This window comes from Hippocampus guttulatus, chromosome 4 (genome assembly GCF_054856545.1).
Source record: "Hippocampus guttulatus isolate MCC_2025c chromosome 4, RoL_Hgut_1.0, whole genome shotgun sequence".
NCBI classification, from domain to species: Eukaryota; Metazoa; Chordata; class Actinopteri; order Syngnathiformes; family Syngnathidae; genus Hippocampus; species Hippocampus guttulatus.
The window spans coordinates 15,392,717-15,407,342 of NC_141264.1; the positions used below are offsets into that span (position 1 = coordinate 15,392,717).

Consider the following 14,626-nt stretch of genomic DNA (forward strand, 5'->3'; position numbering starts at 1 on the left):
CCTCTACTCCCTAAGAACCACGAAGTAGCTGCCTGCTGCAACGTCTCCGTGATGTCACCTGCCTGCATTCCTGCTCGGAGTGAAACCATCATCACCGCATGTGTCGCGGGTGCGACGGCCGCATCTCCAGTACCAACCGACTATGTTGGAGTCCTAATGCCCAACCCTTCATCTGAAGTTGTCGTGGCCCATACTCTCAGCGAAGTACAGAATGGAATGACTGTTGTTCGTGTTCTAAACACGACCGAAGAACACATCGAGCTGCATGTCGGTCAACACCTTGGTGAGTTTCATTCCATCTCATCTATTGACACTGTAGCTGTAGAAGAGTCACGCGGTGCTGCTTCGCATGTTTCTGATATGACTGCTCCTCCTGTTGAGATAGATGAAACCTGTCTGACCCCAACCCAAGCTCAGTCACTGAAAGCCTTACTGTCTAAGTACTCCGTCGTGTTCAGCAAACACCAAGACGACCAAGGTAGAACGGGTATCATCAAGCATCGCATTCGCACAGGTGATGCATCACCAATCAAGCAGAGAGCGTACCGGGTGACACCAGACCACCGACAGGAAATCCAGCGCCAAGTCGACAAGCTTCTGAAAGCAGACGTCATCGAAGAGAGCTACAGTCCTTGGGCCGCGCCTGTCGTTCTGGTCCGCAAGAAGAATGGATCTTGGCGTTTCTGTTTAGATTATAGAAAACTTAACGCTGTAACCATCAAAGATTCACATCCTCTGCCAAGAGTGGACGATGCCTTGGATGCGCTGTCAGGTTCCGCTTGGTTTTCCACCATGGACCTCCAGCACGGATACTGGCAGGTGGAAATGAAAGAGGAGGATCGCGAGATGACCGCTTTCACGACAGGGAGTGGACTCTATCACTTTAAAGTGATGCCAATGGGATTGACCAACGCCCCAGCGACGTTTCAAAGGCTGATGGAGATGGTTCTCCGTGGCCTCCCATGGCAGACATGCCTCGTCTATTTGGATGATGTCTTGATCTTTAGCCAATCCTTTGAAGAACATCTCCAGCACTTGGAAGAGGTCTTCTGCAGATTCCAGTGTAGCGGCTTGAAGTTAAACCCTGCCAAATGCTACCTTGCCAAGGACAATGTACTCTTCCTTGGGCACATCGTCTCAAAGGACGGTGTAAAGCCGGACCCCAAGAACGTACAAAGTGTGAAAGATTGGCCCACTCCTCACACTCCAACGGAAGTGAGAGCCTTTCTCGGACTTTGTTCCTATTACAGAAAGTTCATTAAGAATTTTGCACATCATGCAGTACCCTTGCATGGACTGACAGAGAAGAATACACCATTCCGGTGGACACCAGCTTGTGAAGAAGCATTCGCTTATTTGAAACAAGCTCTATCACGTCCTCCTGTAATGGCCTTCCCAAACTTCGCCCAGCCGTTTCAACTATACACAGATGCCTCCTGCTCTGCCATTGGGGCAGTGTTAGCTCAGAAGCGTGATGAGAGGGAAGTGGTCGTTGCCTATGCCAGCCATGTCCTCACCAAAGCAGAGAGGAAATGGTCGACATATGACAGAGAGCTGTGGGCGATCGTCTGGTCTGTCAGACATTTTCGGCATTATCTCTACAAGCAACCTTTTGTCATCATTACAGATCACAAACCCCTCTTGGGCCTGAGAAGAATCCCCATCGACAGCGACAGGACTGGTCGGCGTGCACGTTGGGCCCTGGAATTAGATCCATTTGAGTGGACTGTGATCCACAGAGAAGGATATCGGCATCAGAATGCAGACTCATTGTCGAGGCGCCCAGAGGTAACAAGTCCACCTGCCACCACTGAAAACCCTTCTGTCGTCCCGCTGCCTTTTCATGTCGTCACAAAACCCAGCTATGTGTGCACCGCCGATCTTCAACTGGAACCAGAACCAATACCCCATCAGCCGGTTCCAAACCAGTCCGAAGGATGCCCCTCATCGACTTTCCAGCTTTCCACCAGTGGATTGGAGCTGCAGGAGAAGCAACAGCAGGACCCGATCCTGGCGGAGGTCATCAGATGGAAGACCAAAGGCTACAAACCCCCACTCTGGAGGATGAAAAACAGACCCGCTGCAGAGAAGTCACTCTGGCGTGAATACAGAAGGCTCACCTTTCACAATAAGCTGCTCTGTAGGAAAGTTCATAACCGAACATCCAAGTCAGCAGTCTATCAGGTTATCATACCTCAAGAGTTGCAGGAAGACGTCTTCAAGCTGCTCCATGGTAATCAGGTGGCAGGCCATTTGTCAGCGGAGAAGGTTCTGCAACGTGCTCAGGTATTGTGCTACTGGCCATTCATGTCCCGGGATATTTGTCAGTTGTGCAAGAAGTGTGTGCCGTGTGATGCTCGACGCAATCCTGTCCCACATCAGAGAGCACCCATGAAGACAGTGACTGCAACCTCACCATTCCAGAAAGTGGCAGCTGACATCTTGGAATTGCCAGTCACCAGCCGTGGCAACCGGTATGTGCTGGTGGTTCAAGATTACTTTTCTAAATATGTCAACCTCTACGCCATTCCAGATCAAAGGTCAACAACTGTGGCCAAATGCATTTTTGAGAACTTCATCAGAGAGCATGGAATCCCGGAGAGTCTTCACACGGACCAAGGACGGCAGTTCGAGTCGGACCTAGTCAAACATCTTTGTGGTCTACTAGGAGTGAAGAAGACAAGGACCAGCCCATATCATCCACAATGTGACGGTATGGTGGAACGATTTAACCGGACACTCATCGACCAATTAGCTAAGACTCTTCACCAGCAGTCTGGAGAGTGGGACGACTGCCTCAATCAGGTGGCCTTGGCCTATAACACCAGCCCTCACTCCTCTACGGGATACACCCCCTTTTTCCTGACCCATGGTCGAGAGGCGCGGATGCCTGTTAATGCCCTGTTCCCCGCTGATGTGCCGTTTCCAAACTCCACCCCCGGCACTTCAGCTGACTATGCAGTACAACTGACCCGAAAGCTGCAATCTGCCTTCAGGTCTGCTACTGTGAACAGGGATCAAGCTCACGTGCGACAGAAACATCACTATGACCAACTTGTCCATCACACTCCTTACACCCCAGGGGATTATGTGTGGTTGAGTGACCCTACAGCTTCACATCAAAAGCTGTCTCCACACTGGAAGGGACCTTTTGTGGTTCTGAAGTGTCTTGGATCGACTGAAGAGGAATCTGGCGTGACCTACAAGATCAAGTATCTGTTGGATCCACCTGATAAAGTCCAAACAGTCCACTACAACCGATTGCGTCCTTATTACCCTGATGTAAAGACCGTGCCTTTGGATGCTTCATCAGCACCTGTGGGTCACACACCTCATCCACCCCTGGCCCTATCAGCGTTATCAGGTGCTCTACCTTTCCAGCCCTCCAGATCTTCAGTGACCCTGAGGAGATGCCTGCCTGGCCCTTTATCACCTTGTCTGGCCCCACTGGAAAGGCCTCAGCCGACTGATACAGACTTGCCTGTTCCCTCATCTGTGGACCAGAGGCCTACCGTTCTGCCTGCAGCACTGGGTTCAAACACCGGTTCCTCTTCACGCCCAGGCCACCGCCAAGTTAAACTTCCTTCGCGTTTCAAAGACTTTGTTCTGATGTGATTGTATGTTTCTGATGCCTTTTTGTTTTACCCCCCCCCCCCTGTGCAATGTTAGTTTGTTGTAACCTGAATTCTACATTAAGTGATCAAAGTAGAAATGAGGGCATTTCTCTGGTGAGAGGGGGAAGAATGTAAGCTTTTGTTAAATTGTTAATTATTATCATTTTATATTTAAGCATTATATTCTTTTATGTTAGTTACCTTAATTATACTCTGTTTAATACGTCCTGAAATATTCTTATGTTGCTTACATGTGATTGGGGAAGAAAAGCAGGAAGGTGGGTCGTTACCGGAAGGGGGAGTGTTCGTTGGAGAGTGAGGAGGCAGCCGTTAAAAATAAAAAAAGAAAGAGCTGTGTTCAAACGAAGTCGTCCTCTCCTTTTTGCCCATTCTGAACGTAGAGCAATCCATCTAAAACCTACGAACCCCTCAACTTACACTTTTTTGGTAATGAAGGTTGATTGCGGTTGATCATCGGCTCCCTTCAACAGTGGCACCAGAGGCTTGACCCCCTTTAAAAGCTGACTTGTCCTGATGGTATGTCAACTTCCAACCGGCCACACCTGTAAGAAATGTTTGTAAGCTGTGTGCTGTCTGAGGTCGGGCTGAACGGCCATTTGTGTTTCTCCAATCTGAGGAAGGTAATAACTTGTGTTTTTGTTTCATCAATCCTGAGGTTATTAAGATACGGTACGAATTGTTACTTTACCAACAAAAAATTTATTGTTTGCCGTTTTGGCCTTGGTTCACAACGAAATTCTTTTATTTGATTATGTGTTAATGACGAAGATTTTAAGTTAGTCACTTTCCCAAAGCCAATTGAAACCAGCAGTCAACCCAAAAGAAATCCTGACAGTAATATGTTTGATGCAGCACCACTAGCACTAAAACCCACCCGTTTTTTGTCCATCTCAGGGGGTGTCCATTTTGTCAGTTCTCTGTCAAATGAAAATGACATCACGGTTGGTCGGTTCAGGTAACGACGAATCATGGCTCAGCTTCAGAAAACAGGTGAGCCATGATTAGCCACGATTAGATTACGAAATTTAAATCATCCAAGAATATCAAAGAATCCAAAATACTTTCCAAACGAAAAAAAATAACGAAAATAATAATAATAATACCATATGACCTGCATGAAAAGTGTGGTATTTTCAAAACATAACAACCATGAATCACAACGCGAGGAATGTCCGATCTGGCTGCAACACACTTTTGTCGCTATGGTAACGTTGGTATGGTAACATGCCTTCAAAATAAGATACAGAGCAAATACACAGTGCATTAAAAAATATGACTCACCATCGCCGCATATTATGCAGAGTGAGTTTGGTGCGTGGGAATCTCCCGTTGAGATAAATCCGTATTTTAAGTAGTATTCCTGATGCTGTCTATTAAATGTAGCCTTCTTTTTCTTGAAAGTCGTAGGCTCCTCTACTGTCTCCAGGCTGGGCCTTTTCCCCTTCCCAAAGAAACTTTCCAAAGACATTAATTTTTTACAAATTTTGCTAGCTCCCGGGTTTCATTTTAGCGGTAACCTATCACGTGACCGAAAAGCGCGCCTTGACCTACGTCATGAGTGACATACTGTAGACGGATGTCACAAAGAATCCGGTAATTTTTCAGATTTTGAATTGAATAAAACTGAAGTAATTTAAGTTATTTCTTCTTTCTGTGCGGCTGGGTACCAGTCCACAGCCCGGGTGTTGGGGACCACTGACGTAGAAAATTGAGGAGCCTCCCTGTGCCGCCATTACAGACTTAACACACGCCCACTTTCTTAAGAAGCAAGCGTGACACCCGGCAAGAGTATCCAAGAAAGCGGCACTATGAGCACCTCAGACCGAGGCGCTGGCCTCCCCAGCGACACACCATTCAGCAGCTGTTTATCTGTGATCATCATTTCTCATAGGACTGCCTGGTGAACCTTGTACTGCCTAAAAGTGGATTGGCCGAGAGATCATACCTGAAAAGTCTCAACTCAACTGAACTTTGTCATCGCTGCACACAAAGTGCTGTACATGGAGCAACTAACATACAACAGTAAAGCAAAGCAACAAATCAGTAACAAAGACAGTAGAGAGCGCCACGCAGTATAACGAAGATCATAATTTGGGTCATGCTGAGTCAAATGCCAAAGAATACAAATGAGTTTTGAGGCAGATTTTAATGATGGGCAGCGAGGAGGCTTGCCGAATGTTCGGTGGGAGGTCATTCCAGAGAGAGGGACCAGCAACGGTAAAGGCTCGATCCCCTCTGGGCCTCAGGTTAGTTCTTGGTACTTCTAATAGTGTTTGGTCCACAGACCTGAGGCGCCGGGCAGGCGTGTAGGGGCGGATGAGCTCAGAAATGTAAGGTGGCGCGAGGTCATTTCGAGATTTGAAAACAAATAATAGGATCTTGAAAATAACTCTAAAATGTATAGGGAGCCAGTGAAGGGATGTCAGAGTAAAAGTGTAAAGTAAAAGTAGTGCAATTATCACAATCATACCTGCTGGAGAGACCACAGCTGTAATTAAATCAATCTGCGAGCTAAATGAGAACATAACATTAGCATTAATGCACTAGCATTAGCTTCGTTGTCAAGTATGATGTCAGATCTAGTTTGTTGTATTAAAAAAAAAAAAAAACATCAATGCTGTATAAAGATTCTGGATAGAGAACGTAAGGCTCAAACATGTTCCATCATGATTATATGTTACTGTTTCGTGGATGAGATGCACAGCAGCTGACTGGAGGGCGATGTCATGAAAGGGGCCGCCGCAGCGTCTTACTTTCGGGTTCGAAAATTAGCCGCCAAAATAACAAGGCTTTCATAAGAAATTAGATCACCAATGTGCCAGAAGTGATATACAATCATATAGTAACTGAGGAAAACTTGAAATAGCATGATACAGACCCTTTAATTGACACCAGTGAGCATTTTGTTCACCAATGTCCATGTATAGTTACTGTAACTTCATCATAAAAATGTTATATCATTAAATTAATGAGAAACAAACCGAGCAGGTTTAAAATAGAGTGATGAAAAAAAAGACCCCAAAATATTTTGATGTCGAAAGATTCCTTGATTTACCAGACAACAATTAAGCATTGTGGATGAAGGAAAAGAGAATTTATTGCAAACTCAGAGACACAATGACATTTTTATTTTACTGAGTCATTATGATGAGCAAACCCCGTTGCAACAACAGGGTGGCAAGGAGTGATTAGTACATCACATCTCTGATGCAGACATATTGCTCTGCGTCTGTGCATTCAGCGGTTTGCCATTCTCCATCTGTAGGAGAAATATATTTCAGTATAACAGCATTGTATTCTTGGCAATTCAAATCAATGATTTCACTTACCGCTCTGACGAAGCTGCACGCAATCATCATCATTGTCAAGAGGAGGTGCATTGAAGTTTTCAAAATCATTAACTGTGCCATCGGTCCATATGTAGTCTGTATCCTGGAAGCGAAAGTCAAACTGAATGAGTCACACGTAAAGAAAACTATTGGTTGAATTTGCATCTGCTTTTTTGTCGGTCACAATCTATCTTGATTAACTTTCAACATTATTTGAATCAGCGAGTATCATTGTGAAACTGGCGTTTGATGTCACACTGACATATAATTGTAGAGGGCAAGGTCAGGTGTTTGTTCTATTGAAAAGAAAAAAAAAAGCACAAACTATCCTGAAGTAAGAATTGATTGTGTGACATGGCTGAACTGATCTTCCCAGTGGATACTTCAATGTCAACATCGAGGTTGCGCTAGATATTGTCCTGTGTGTTCTCCTCTCAGGGGACTAGTCAATACTTCATCCCGTAATCTGGTGACAAAATTGATTCTGGAGGACACATTCATTTTCTCTGTGGCAAAAACATCTCTATTGAAGATAAGTGAGAGGATTCACCAGCAGCACATCGGTGAGTCCAATCCAGACTTGGTCAACGTTCCCACCCGCTGCAGCCAGTTCACGAACAAAGGCATTTTCCAGGAAACTGTGAATGGAGACCAGATTCCCTTCCAAAATGTTGCAGACGCTCTGATGAAAAAGGAAAGGAAAAAGTTGTTGTCACTCATTCAAATCAATCTTACAGAAGGCAAGACATTTTGGCTTTGTACCAAAGCATTCAATCCACAGACCGACAAATCGCGGATTGCGATAGCTTTAAACTATATTTGAAATATTTTCTTCATACCTCGGCATCTGCAAAGTTCCTCGGATCACGTTGGAAGATGTAACAGAAGCAGTCCAACCGGGTCCAGCCTTTGGGACAGTTATTGTCTGCAACGCAATTGTTGTTTGAGGAGGAAAACGAGATCCATCAATCAATCTGACGTCAATTATGACAAAACTACATTTGCTCATTTGAAATAAATAAATAGATAAATAAGCTACCTTTGACCTGAATATTTTCGACAGACCACTGTGAAAGAAGAAAATGACATTGGTAAAAATTAGACGACAGAATACTGACACAGATGAAGTCACCAGTTTATCAAAGACAATAATACATGTATTTATTTGTTTATTTAAGCTCATGGGTGAAATTTGGACTCACGGCTCCAGTCAATCCACTTATCCCACAAAGGAGGAACATCAATCGAAGAGTGAATGCCATCTGTGCAACAAAAGAAAAATACTTTCAAAAGTACGAACAATCAACATCAGTATTACATTTACATCTCACCATCTAAAAGAGAACAACACAGTACATGGCGAATAAGGCTTGTGAGGTTTGAAAAGTAAGATGTAAACTTACCTTTGCAATGGTGATATTGGATTTTGAGGATGATAGCGATTCCTTTTATATGCTGAAAGGTGGAAAGTGTCATCTCATGTCAGTGTCACATGGCACTTCATAATGACTATAATGAGCGCTTAAGCAAGTCACGTAGTCAAACAAAACAAAACAAAATAAACAAAAGAGAACCTTTATTTCTTTGATTCTGTGTTGACCAAACAGGTTTTGGACCAGAGTGAGTCACTGGTAAATTAACTCGGACAAATAAAGGAACATTTTATCTTCGGAAAATTCTATGACGACACTACGCTTGATCGAAGCCCAAATCTAGGCAAGTCAGGAAGCACTGTAGTCTATCATTAGGTCAAAATTACTTTATTTTTAGGAAAAACAGCAACCATGCCGGTAACTGACCGTGCTCCCTTGTATTTCTGGGCCACGGATTCTTATACCACAACACAAACTGCTTCCTTCTCATTGTTTGTATTCAGAAAACTGCATATTTGGAATGTACTGTAAACCGAGTGCAGCGCCCTACATACACGTAAGCATTCTTGGATGTGACGACTATGGCATGAATTCTTTGGTTCCGTAGTATCTGCTGTGAAATCTGTGCAGGTGGTTTTACTTTTGTGGTCATGAAGGTTGATTGGGGTTGATCATTGGCTCCCTTCAGCGGTGGCACAAGAGGCTCGACCCCCTTTAAAGGCGGACATGTCCTGATGGTATGTCAACTTCCAACCGGCCACAGCTGTAAGAAATGTTTGTAAGCTGTGTGCCGTCTGAGGTCGGGCTGAACGGCCATTTGTGTTTCTGTCCTCACTCTCATTGTGTTCGAGAGGAACATAATAGCTTGTGTTTTTTGTTTCATAAATCCTGAGGTTATTAAGATACTGTATGAATTGTTACTTTACCAGCAGGAAATGTTTTGTTTGCCGTTTTGGCCTTGATTCACACCAAAATTATTTTCTTTGGTTATGTGTTAATGATGAATCTAAAATAGTCAAGATTTTAAGTTAGTCACTTTCACAAAGCCAATTGAAACCAGCAGTCAACCCAAAAGAAATCATTGCAATAATATGTTCTATGCAGCACCACTAGCAGTAAAACCCACCCGTCTTTTGTCCATCTCAGGGGCCGTCCATTTTGCCAGTTCCCTGTCGACTGAAAACTTGATCGAATAAATGTACATAAAGTGATCCCATTTTGACTCTTATATTACTAGAAAGCATTTATTTAGCATTATGGCCTTGCAAGGTTTCACAGAGAGCGAAACACTGAAGAACAATGTTGAAGGGGAATCAGGACACGAGGAACGTCCTATCTGGCCTCAACACTCTTTGGTCGCTATGGTATCGTTGAAACATGCCTTCAAAATAAGATACACAGCAAATACTGTACACATTGCATTAAAAAATACGACTCACCATCGCCGCATATAACGCAGAGGGGGCTCGGTACTGTGATGTGTCGTCACAGACCCTCTTCCTTCTGTGCTTTTATTTTGGAAAGTCCACTTCCTGGGACCTTCAGTGTCTTTTTGCCTTTACTGACCAGGCTGGGCCGGACGGATGGTGCTCCCCCACCTGCAGCTGATTAGCAATCACCTCCTGCGTTTAAGAGCTCTGCTGATCTTCAAGCGGGTGTCAGATGATTCACGCATTATGAGTAGTATCTCGGCCATTGCTCGTGCACACGCTTGTCATTTTTTGTATTTTTGTGTATACTCAATTTTTGTTTGTCTTGTTCCAGTGCCTGCCTCCCTGCCAGTGGCGGATGCTGGTCTGTCAAGGAGGGGAAGCTCACTTTTAGCCGACATCATAAAATGTGTCCGTTTATTTATACGTGAATTCTACTCTCCGTTCCTCTTCGAGAAAATGGTCTGTGACTCTGTCATACCAACAAGGCATCTTTTACAGAGACTTAACTAGTGTCCTACAACTACAATAAACCCCACCAGAAATAAAAAAGATGAATTTGTCGCTCGTCGTTTTCAACAAAGAGAGTGTTGCTAAGAAGATTAGAAGAAGTCTCCAGTTCAACTTAGAACAGAATGCGAATTGAAAAATGCTTCCACGGATGCCTTCACCAAAAGATCGGTGATTGGCTCATTTCGCTCTCAATCAAAAAAAGATCCAGCCTCAGACAGATCATCCAATCATCATGCAGAAAAGCTCAGCGTCCGGGCTGGCCGATACACGCCCACTGTCCATAGACTCCCAGAGACGCTGAGCGTCCAGTGGGCAGGACAAAACCAGCATTTATCCAATGACTCGTCTCGTTTCAATGTATTGGGACAACCTACACTGAACTCTCTAGACCAGGGGTGTCAAACTCAGATCCTGGAGGGCCGCTGTCCTGCATGTTTTCCAAGTCTCCCTGTTGCAACACACCTGATTCAAATGATCAAATCATCAGCAAGCTCCGCGCAAGCCTGACATTGAACCTGTTCATTTGAATCAGGTGTGTTGCAACAGCGAGACATGGAAAACATGCAGGACAGCGGCCCTCCAGGACCCGAGTTTGACACCCCTGCTCTAGACGCCCAGCGTCCACGCTGTAGACGCTCAGCGTCCACACAGTTTAAAGCACAGGGAAGCTGTGGGAATGAATGACAAGAAAGTCTCGTCGCAACCGCAATCAAAGTTGAGTTCGTTGTAGTGCATATTTAGTCAATGACATGTACACACAATTGCAAGTATATTTGATCACTTATTTTTTGACATTTTAGGGGAAGCTGAGCTTCCCTTGCAGTCTTAGAGCAATCGCCTCTGCTCCCTGCCCAGCCTGGCTCCACGTTTTCCTCCCCGGACCACTTGACCCTGCACCCATCCTTCCCCCATCTCCTTCGCTTTGGATCCTCTGCCGTCATTACCTTTGCTACCCATAACAGGTGCGTGGGAATCTCCCGTTGAGAGAATTCCGTATTTAAAGTAGGAAATCCTGATACTGCCAATTAAATGTAGACTTCTTTTTCTTGAAGGTCCTAGGCTCCTCTTCTATCTCCAGGCCGGGCCTTTTCCCCTTTCCAAAGACATTTGTTTTTTACTCATTTTGCTAGCTCCGGGGTTTCATTTTAGCGGTAATGTATCACATGAAGCACATTTGACCTATGTCAAGAGTAGACGGATGTACCAAAGAATCCGGTCATTTTTCAGATTTCGAAATGAATAAGACGGAAGTAATGCAAGTTATTTATTGTATTCCAGTACCGGTCCGCGGCCCGGGGGTTGGGGACCGCTGATATAGGAAATTGAGGAGCCACCCTGTACGGCCCCTGCAGAATTAACACACGCCCACTTTCTTAAGAAGCCAGTGTGACACCCAATTAGCAAAAGCAGCACCATGCGCACCTCGGGCCGAGGCGCTGGGCTCCCCAGCGACACACCGTTCAGCAGCTATTCATCTGTGATTATCATTTCTCATAGGACTGCCTGGTGAACCTCGGCCTGGAGAAAAAGTAAATTGGCCGAGAGATCGTCCCTGAAAAGTGGTGCAATTACCACAATCAGACCTGCTGAAGAGGCCACAGCTGTCATTAAATCAACCCGCTAGCTCAATGAGAACATAATATTCGCATTAATGCATTAGCATGAGCTTCGTTGTCAAGTATGATGTCAGACCCATTGTGTTGTATTAAAAAATATGTATATATCAATGCTGTATAAAAACTCTGGATAGAGAACGTAAGGCTCAAACATGTTCCATCATGATGACATGTGACTGTTTCGTGGATAAGATGCACAGCAGCCGACTGGAGGGCGATGTCATGAAAGGGACGATGTCATGAAAGGGGCCGCAGCAGCCACACATGGAGAGGTGGGGTTTTCATGAGCCAAGCGTCTTACTTTCGGGTTTGAAAATTATCCTCAGAAATAACTAGGCTTTCATTAGAAATTAGATCGCCATTGTACCAAAAGTGATATACAATCATATAGTAACTGAGGAAAACTTGAAATAGCATGATACAGACCCTTTAATTGACACCAGTGAGCATTTTGTTCACCAATGTCCATGTATAGTTACTGTAACTTCATCATAAAAATGTTATATCATTAAATTAATGAGAAACAAACTGAGCAGGTTTAAAATAGAGTGATGAAAAAAAGACCCCAAAATATTTTGATGTATAAAGATTCCTTGATTTACCAGACAACAATTAAGCATTGTGGAAGAAGGAAAAGAGAATTTATTGCAAACTCAGAGGCACAATGACATTTTTATTTTCCTGAGTCATTATGATGAGCAAACCCCGTTGCAACAACAGGGTGGCAAGGAGTGATTAGTGCCTCACATCTCTGATGCAGACATATTGTTCTTCGTCTATGCAGGCAGCGGTTACCCATTCTCCATCTGTAGGAGAAATATATTTCAGTATAACAGCATCGTATTCTTGGCAACTCTAATCAATGATTTCACTTACCGCTCTGACGAAGCTGCACACAGTCATCATTATTGACAGGAGGAGGTTGTGTATCAAAGTTTTCAAAATCATTAACTGTGCCATCGGTCCATATGTAGTCTGTATCCTGGAAGCGAAAGTCAAACTGAATGAGTCACACGTAAAGAAAACTATTGGTTGAATTTGCATCTGCTTTTTTGTCGGTCACAATCTATCTTGATTAACTTTCAACATTATTTGAATCATCGAGTATCATTGTGAAACTGGCGTTTGATGTCACATTGACATATAATTGTAGAGGGCAAGGTCAGGTGTTTGTTCTATTGAAAAGAAAATAAAGCACAAACTATCCTGAAGTAAGAATTGATTGTGTGACATGGCTGAACTGATCTTCCCAGTGGACACTTCAATGTCAACATCAAGGTTGCGCTAGATATTGTCCTGTGTGTTCTCCTCTCAGGGGACTAGTCAATACTTCATCCCGTAATCTGGTGACAAGATTGATTCTGGAGGACACATTCATTTTCTCTGTGGCAAAAACATCTCTACTGAAGATAAGTGAGAGGATTCACCAGCAGCGCATCGGTGAGTCCAATCCAGACTTGGTCAACGTTCCCACCCGCTGCAGCCAGTTCACGAACAAAGGCATTTTCCAGGAAACTGTGAATGGAGACCAGATTCCCTTCCAAAATGTTGCAGACGCTCTGATGAAAAAGGAAAGGAAAAAGTTGTTGTCACTCATTCAAATCAATCTTACAGAAGGCAAGACATTTTGGCTTTGTACCAAAGCGTTCAATCCACAGACCGACAAATCGCGGATTGTGATAGCTTTAAACTATGTTTGAAGTATATTCTCCATACCTCAGCATCTGCAAAGTCCCTCGGATCACGTTGGAAGATGTAACAGAAGCAGTCCAACCGGGTCCAGCCTTTGGGACAGTTATTGTCTGCAACGCAATTGTTGTTTGAGGAGGAAAACGAGATCCATCAATCAATCTGACGTCAATTATGACAAAACTACATTTGCTCATTTGAAATAAATAAATAGATAAATAAGCTACCTTTGACCTGAATATTTTCGACAGACCACTGTGAAAGAAGAAAACGACATTGGTAAAAATTAGACGAGAGAATACTGACACAGATGAAGTCACCAGTTTATCAAAGACAATAATACATGTATTTATTTGTTTATTTAAGTTCATGGGTGAAATTTGGACTCACGGCTCCAGTCAATCCACTTATCCCACAAAGGAGGAACATCAATCGAAGAGTGAATGCCATCTGTGCAACAAAAGAAAAATACAAACAATAAATATCAGTATGACATTTACATCTCACCATCTAAAAGAGAACAACACAGTCCATGCTGAATAAGGCTTGTGAGGTTTGAAAAGTAAGATGTAAAGTTACCTTTGCAGTTGTGATATTGGATTGGATTGAATTTTGAGGATGACAGTGATTCCTTTTATATGCTGAAAGGTGGAATGTGGCATGTCATGTCAGTGTCACATGACACATCAGAATGGACATCATGAGCGCTTCAGGAAGTCATGTAGCCAAACAAAACAAAACAAAGAACCATTATTTCTTCTATTGTGTCTTTGCCAAACAAGTTTTGGACCTGAGTGAGTCACTGGGAAATTAACTCGGACTAATAAAGGAACATTTTGTCTTCAGAAAATTGTAGGCAAGTCAGGAAGCACTGTCGTCTGTCATTAGGTCAGAATTTTTCTATATTTAGGAAAAACAGCAACCACGTCGGTAACCGAGCATGCTGTCTTGTATTGTGTGGCCACAAATTCTTACACCACAACACAAACTGCTTCCATGTCATTGTTTGTGTTCAGAAAACCGCATATTTGGAAAGTACTG

At 43.8% G+C, this 14,626-nt stretch overlaps 2 protein-coding genes across 2 annotated transcripts; both read right to left on the reverse strand.

Moving 5' to 3' along the window:
* Positions 1 to 6,714: 6,714 nt before the first annotated feature.
* On the reverse strand, positions 6,715 to 8,288 carry LOC147206091 (snaclec alboaggregin-A subunit beta'-like). Its single transcript, XM_086110137.1, has 6 exons — positions 8,167 to 8,288; positions 8,004 to 8,031; positions 7,804 to 7,889; positions 7,515 to 7,646; positions 6,965 to 7,067; positions 6,715 to 6,894 (listed from the first exon to the last, which is right to left on the reverse strand). The coding sequence occupies exons 1-6, from the start codon at positions 8,224 to 8,226 to the stop codon at positions 6,824 to 6,826; spliced, it is 480 nt and encodes a 159-aa protein (XP_085966263.1). The 5' UTR covers positions 8,227 to 8,288; the 3' UTR covers positions 6,715 to 6,823.
* A 4,227-nt stretch (positions 8,289 to 12,515) lies between these two features.
* LOC147206092 (snaclec echicetin subunit beta-like) lies at positions 12,516 to 14,271 on the reverse strand. Its single transcript, XM_086110136.1, has 7 exons — positions 14,165 to 14,271; positions 13,976 to 14,035; positions 13,813 to 13,840; positions 13,613 to 13,698; positions 13,324 to 13,455; positions 12,773 to 12,878; positions 12,516 to 12,702 (listed from the first exon to the last, which is right to left on the reverse strand). The coding sequence occupies exons 2-7, from the start codon at positions 14,033 to 14,035 to the stop codon at positions 12,632 to 12,634; spliced, it is 483 nt and encodes a 160-aa protein (XP_085966262.1). The 5' UTR covers positions 14,165 to 14,271; the 3' UTR covers positions 12,516 to 12,631.
* Between the last annotated feature and the right edge of the window lie 355 nt (positions 14,272 to 14,626).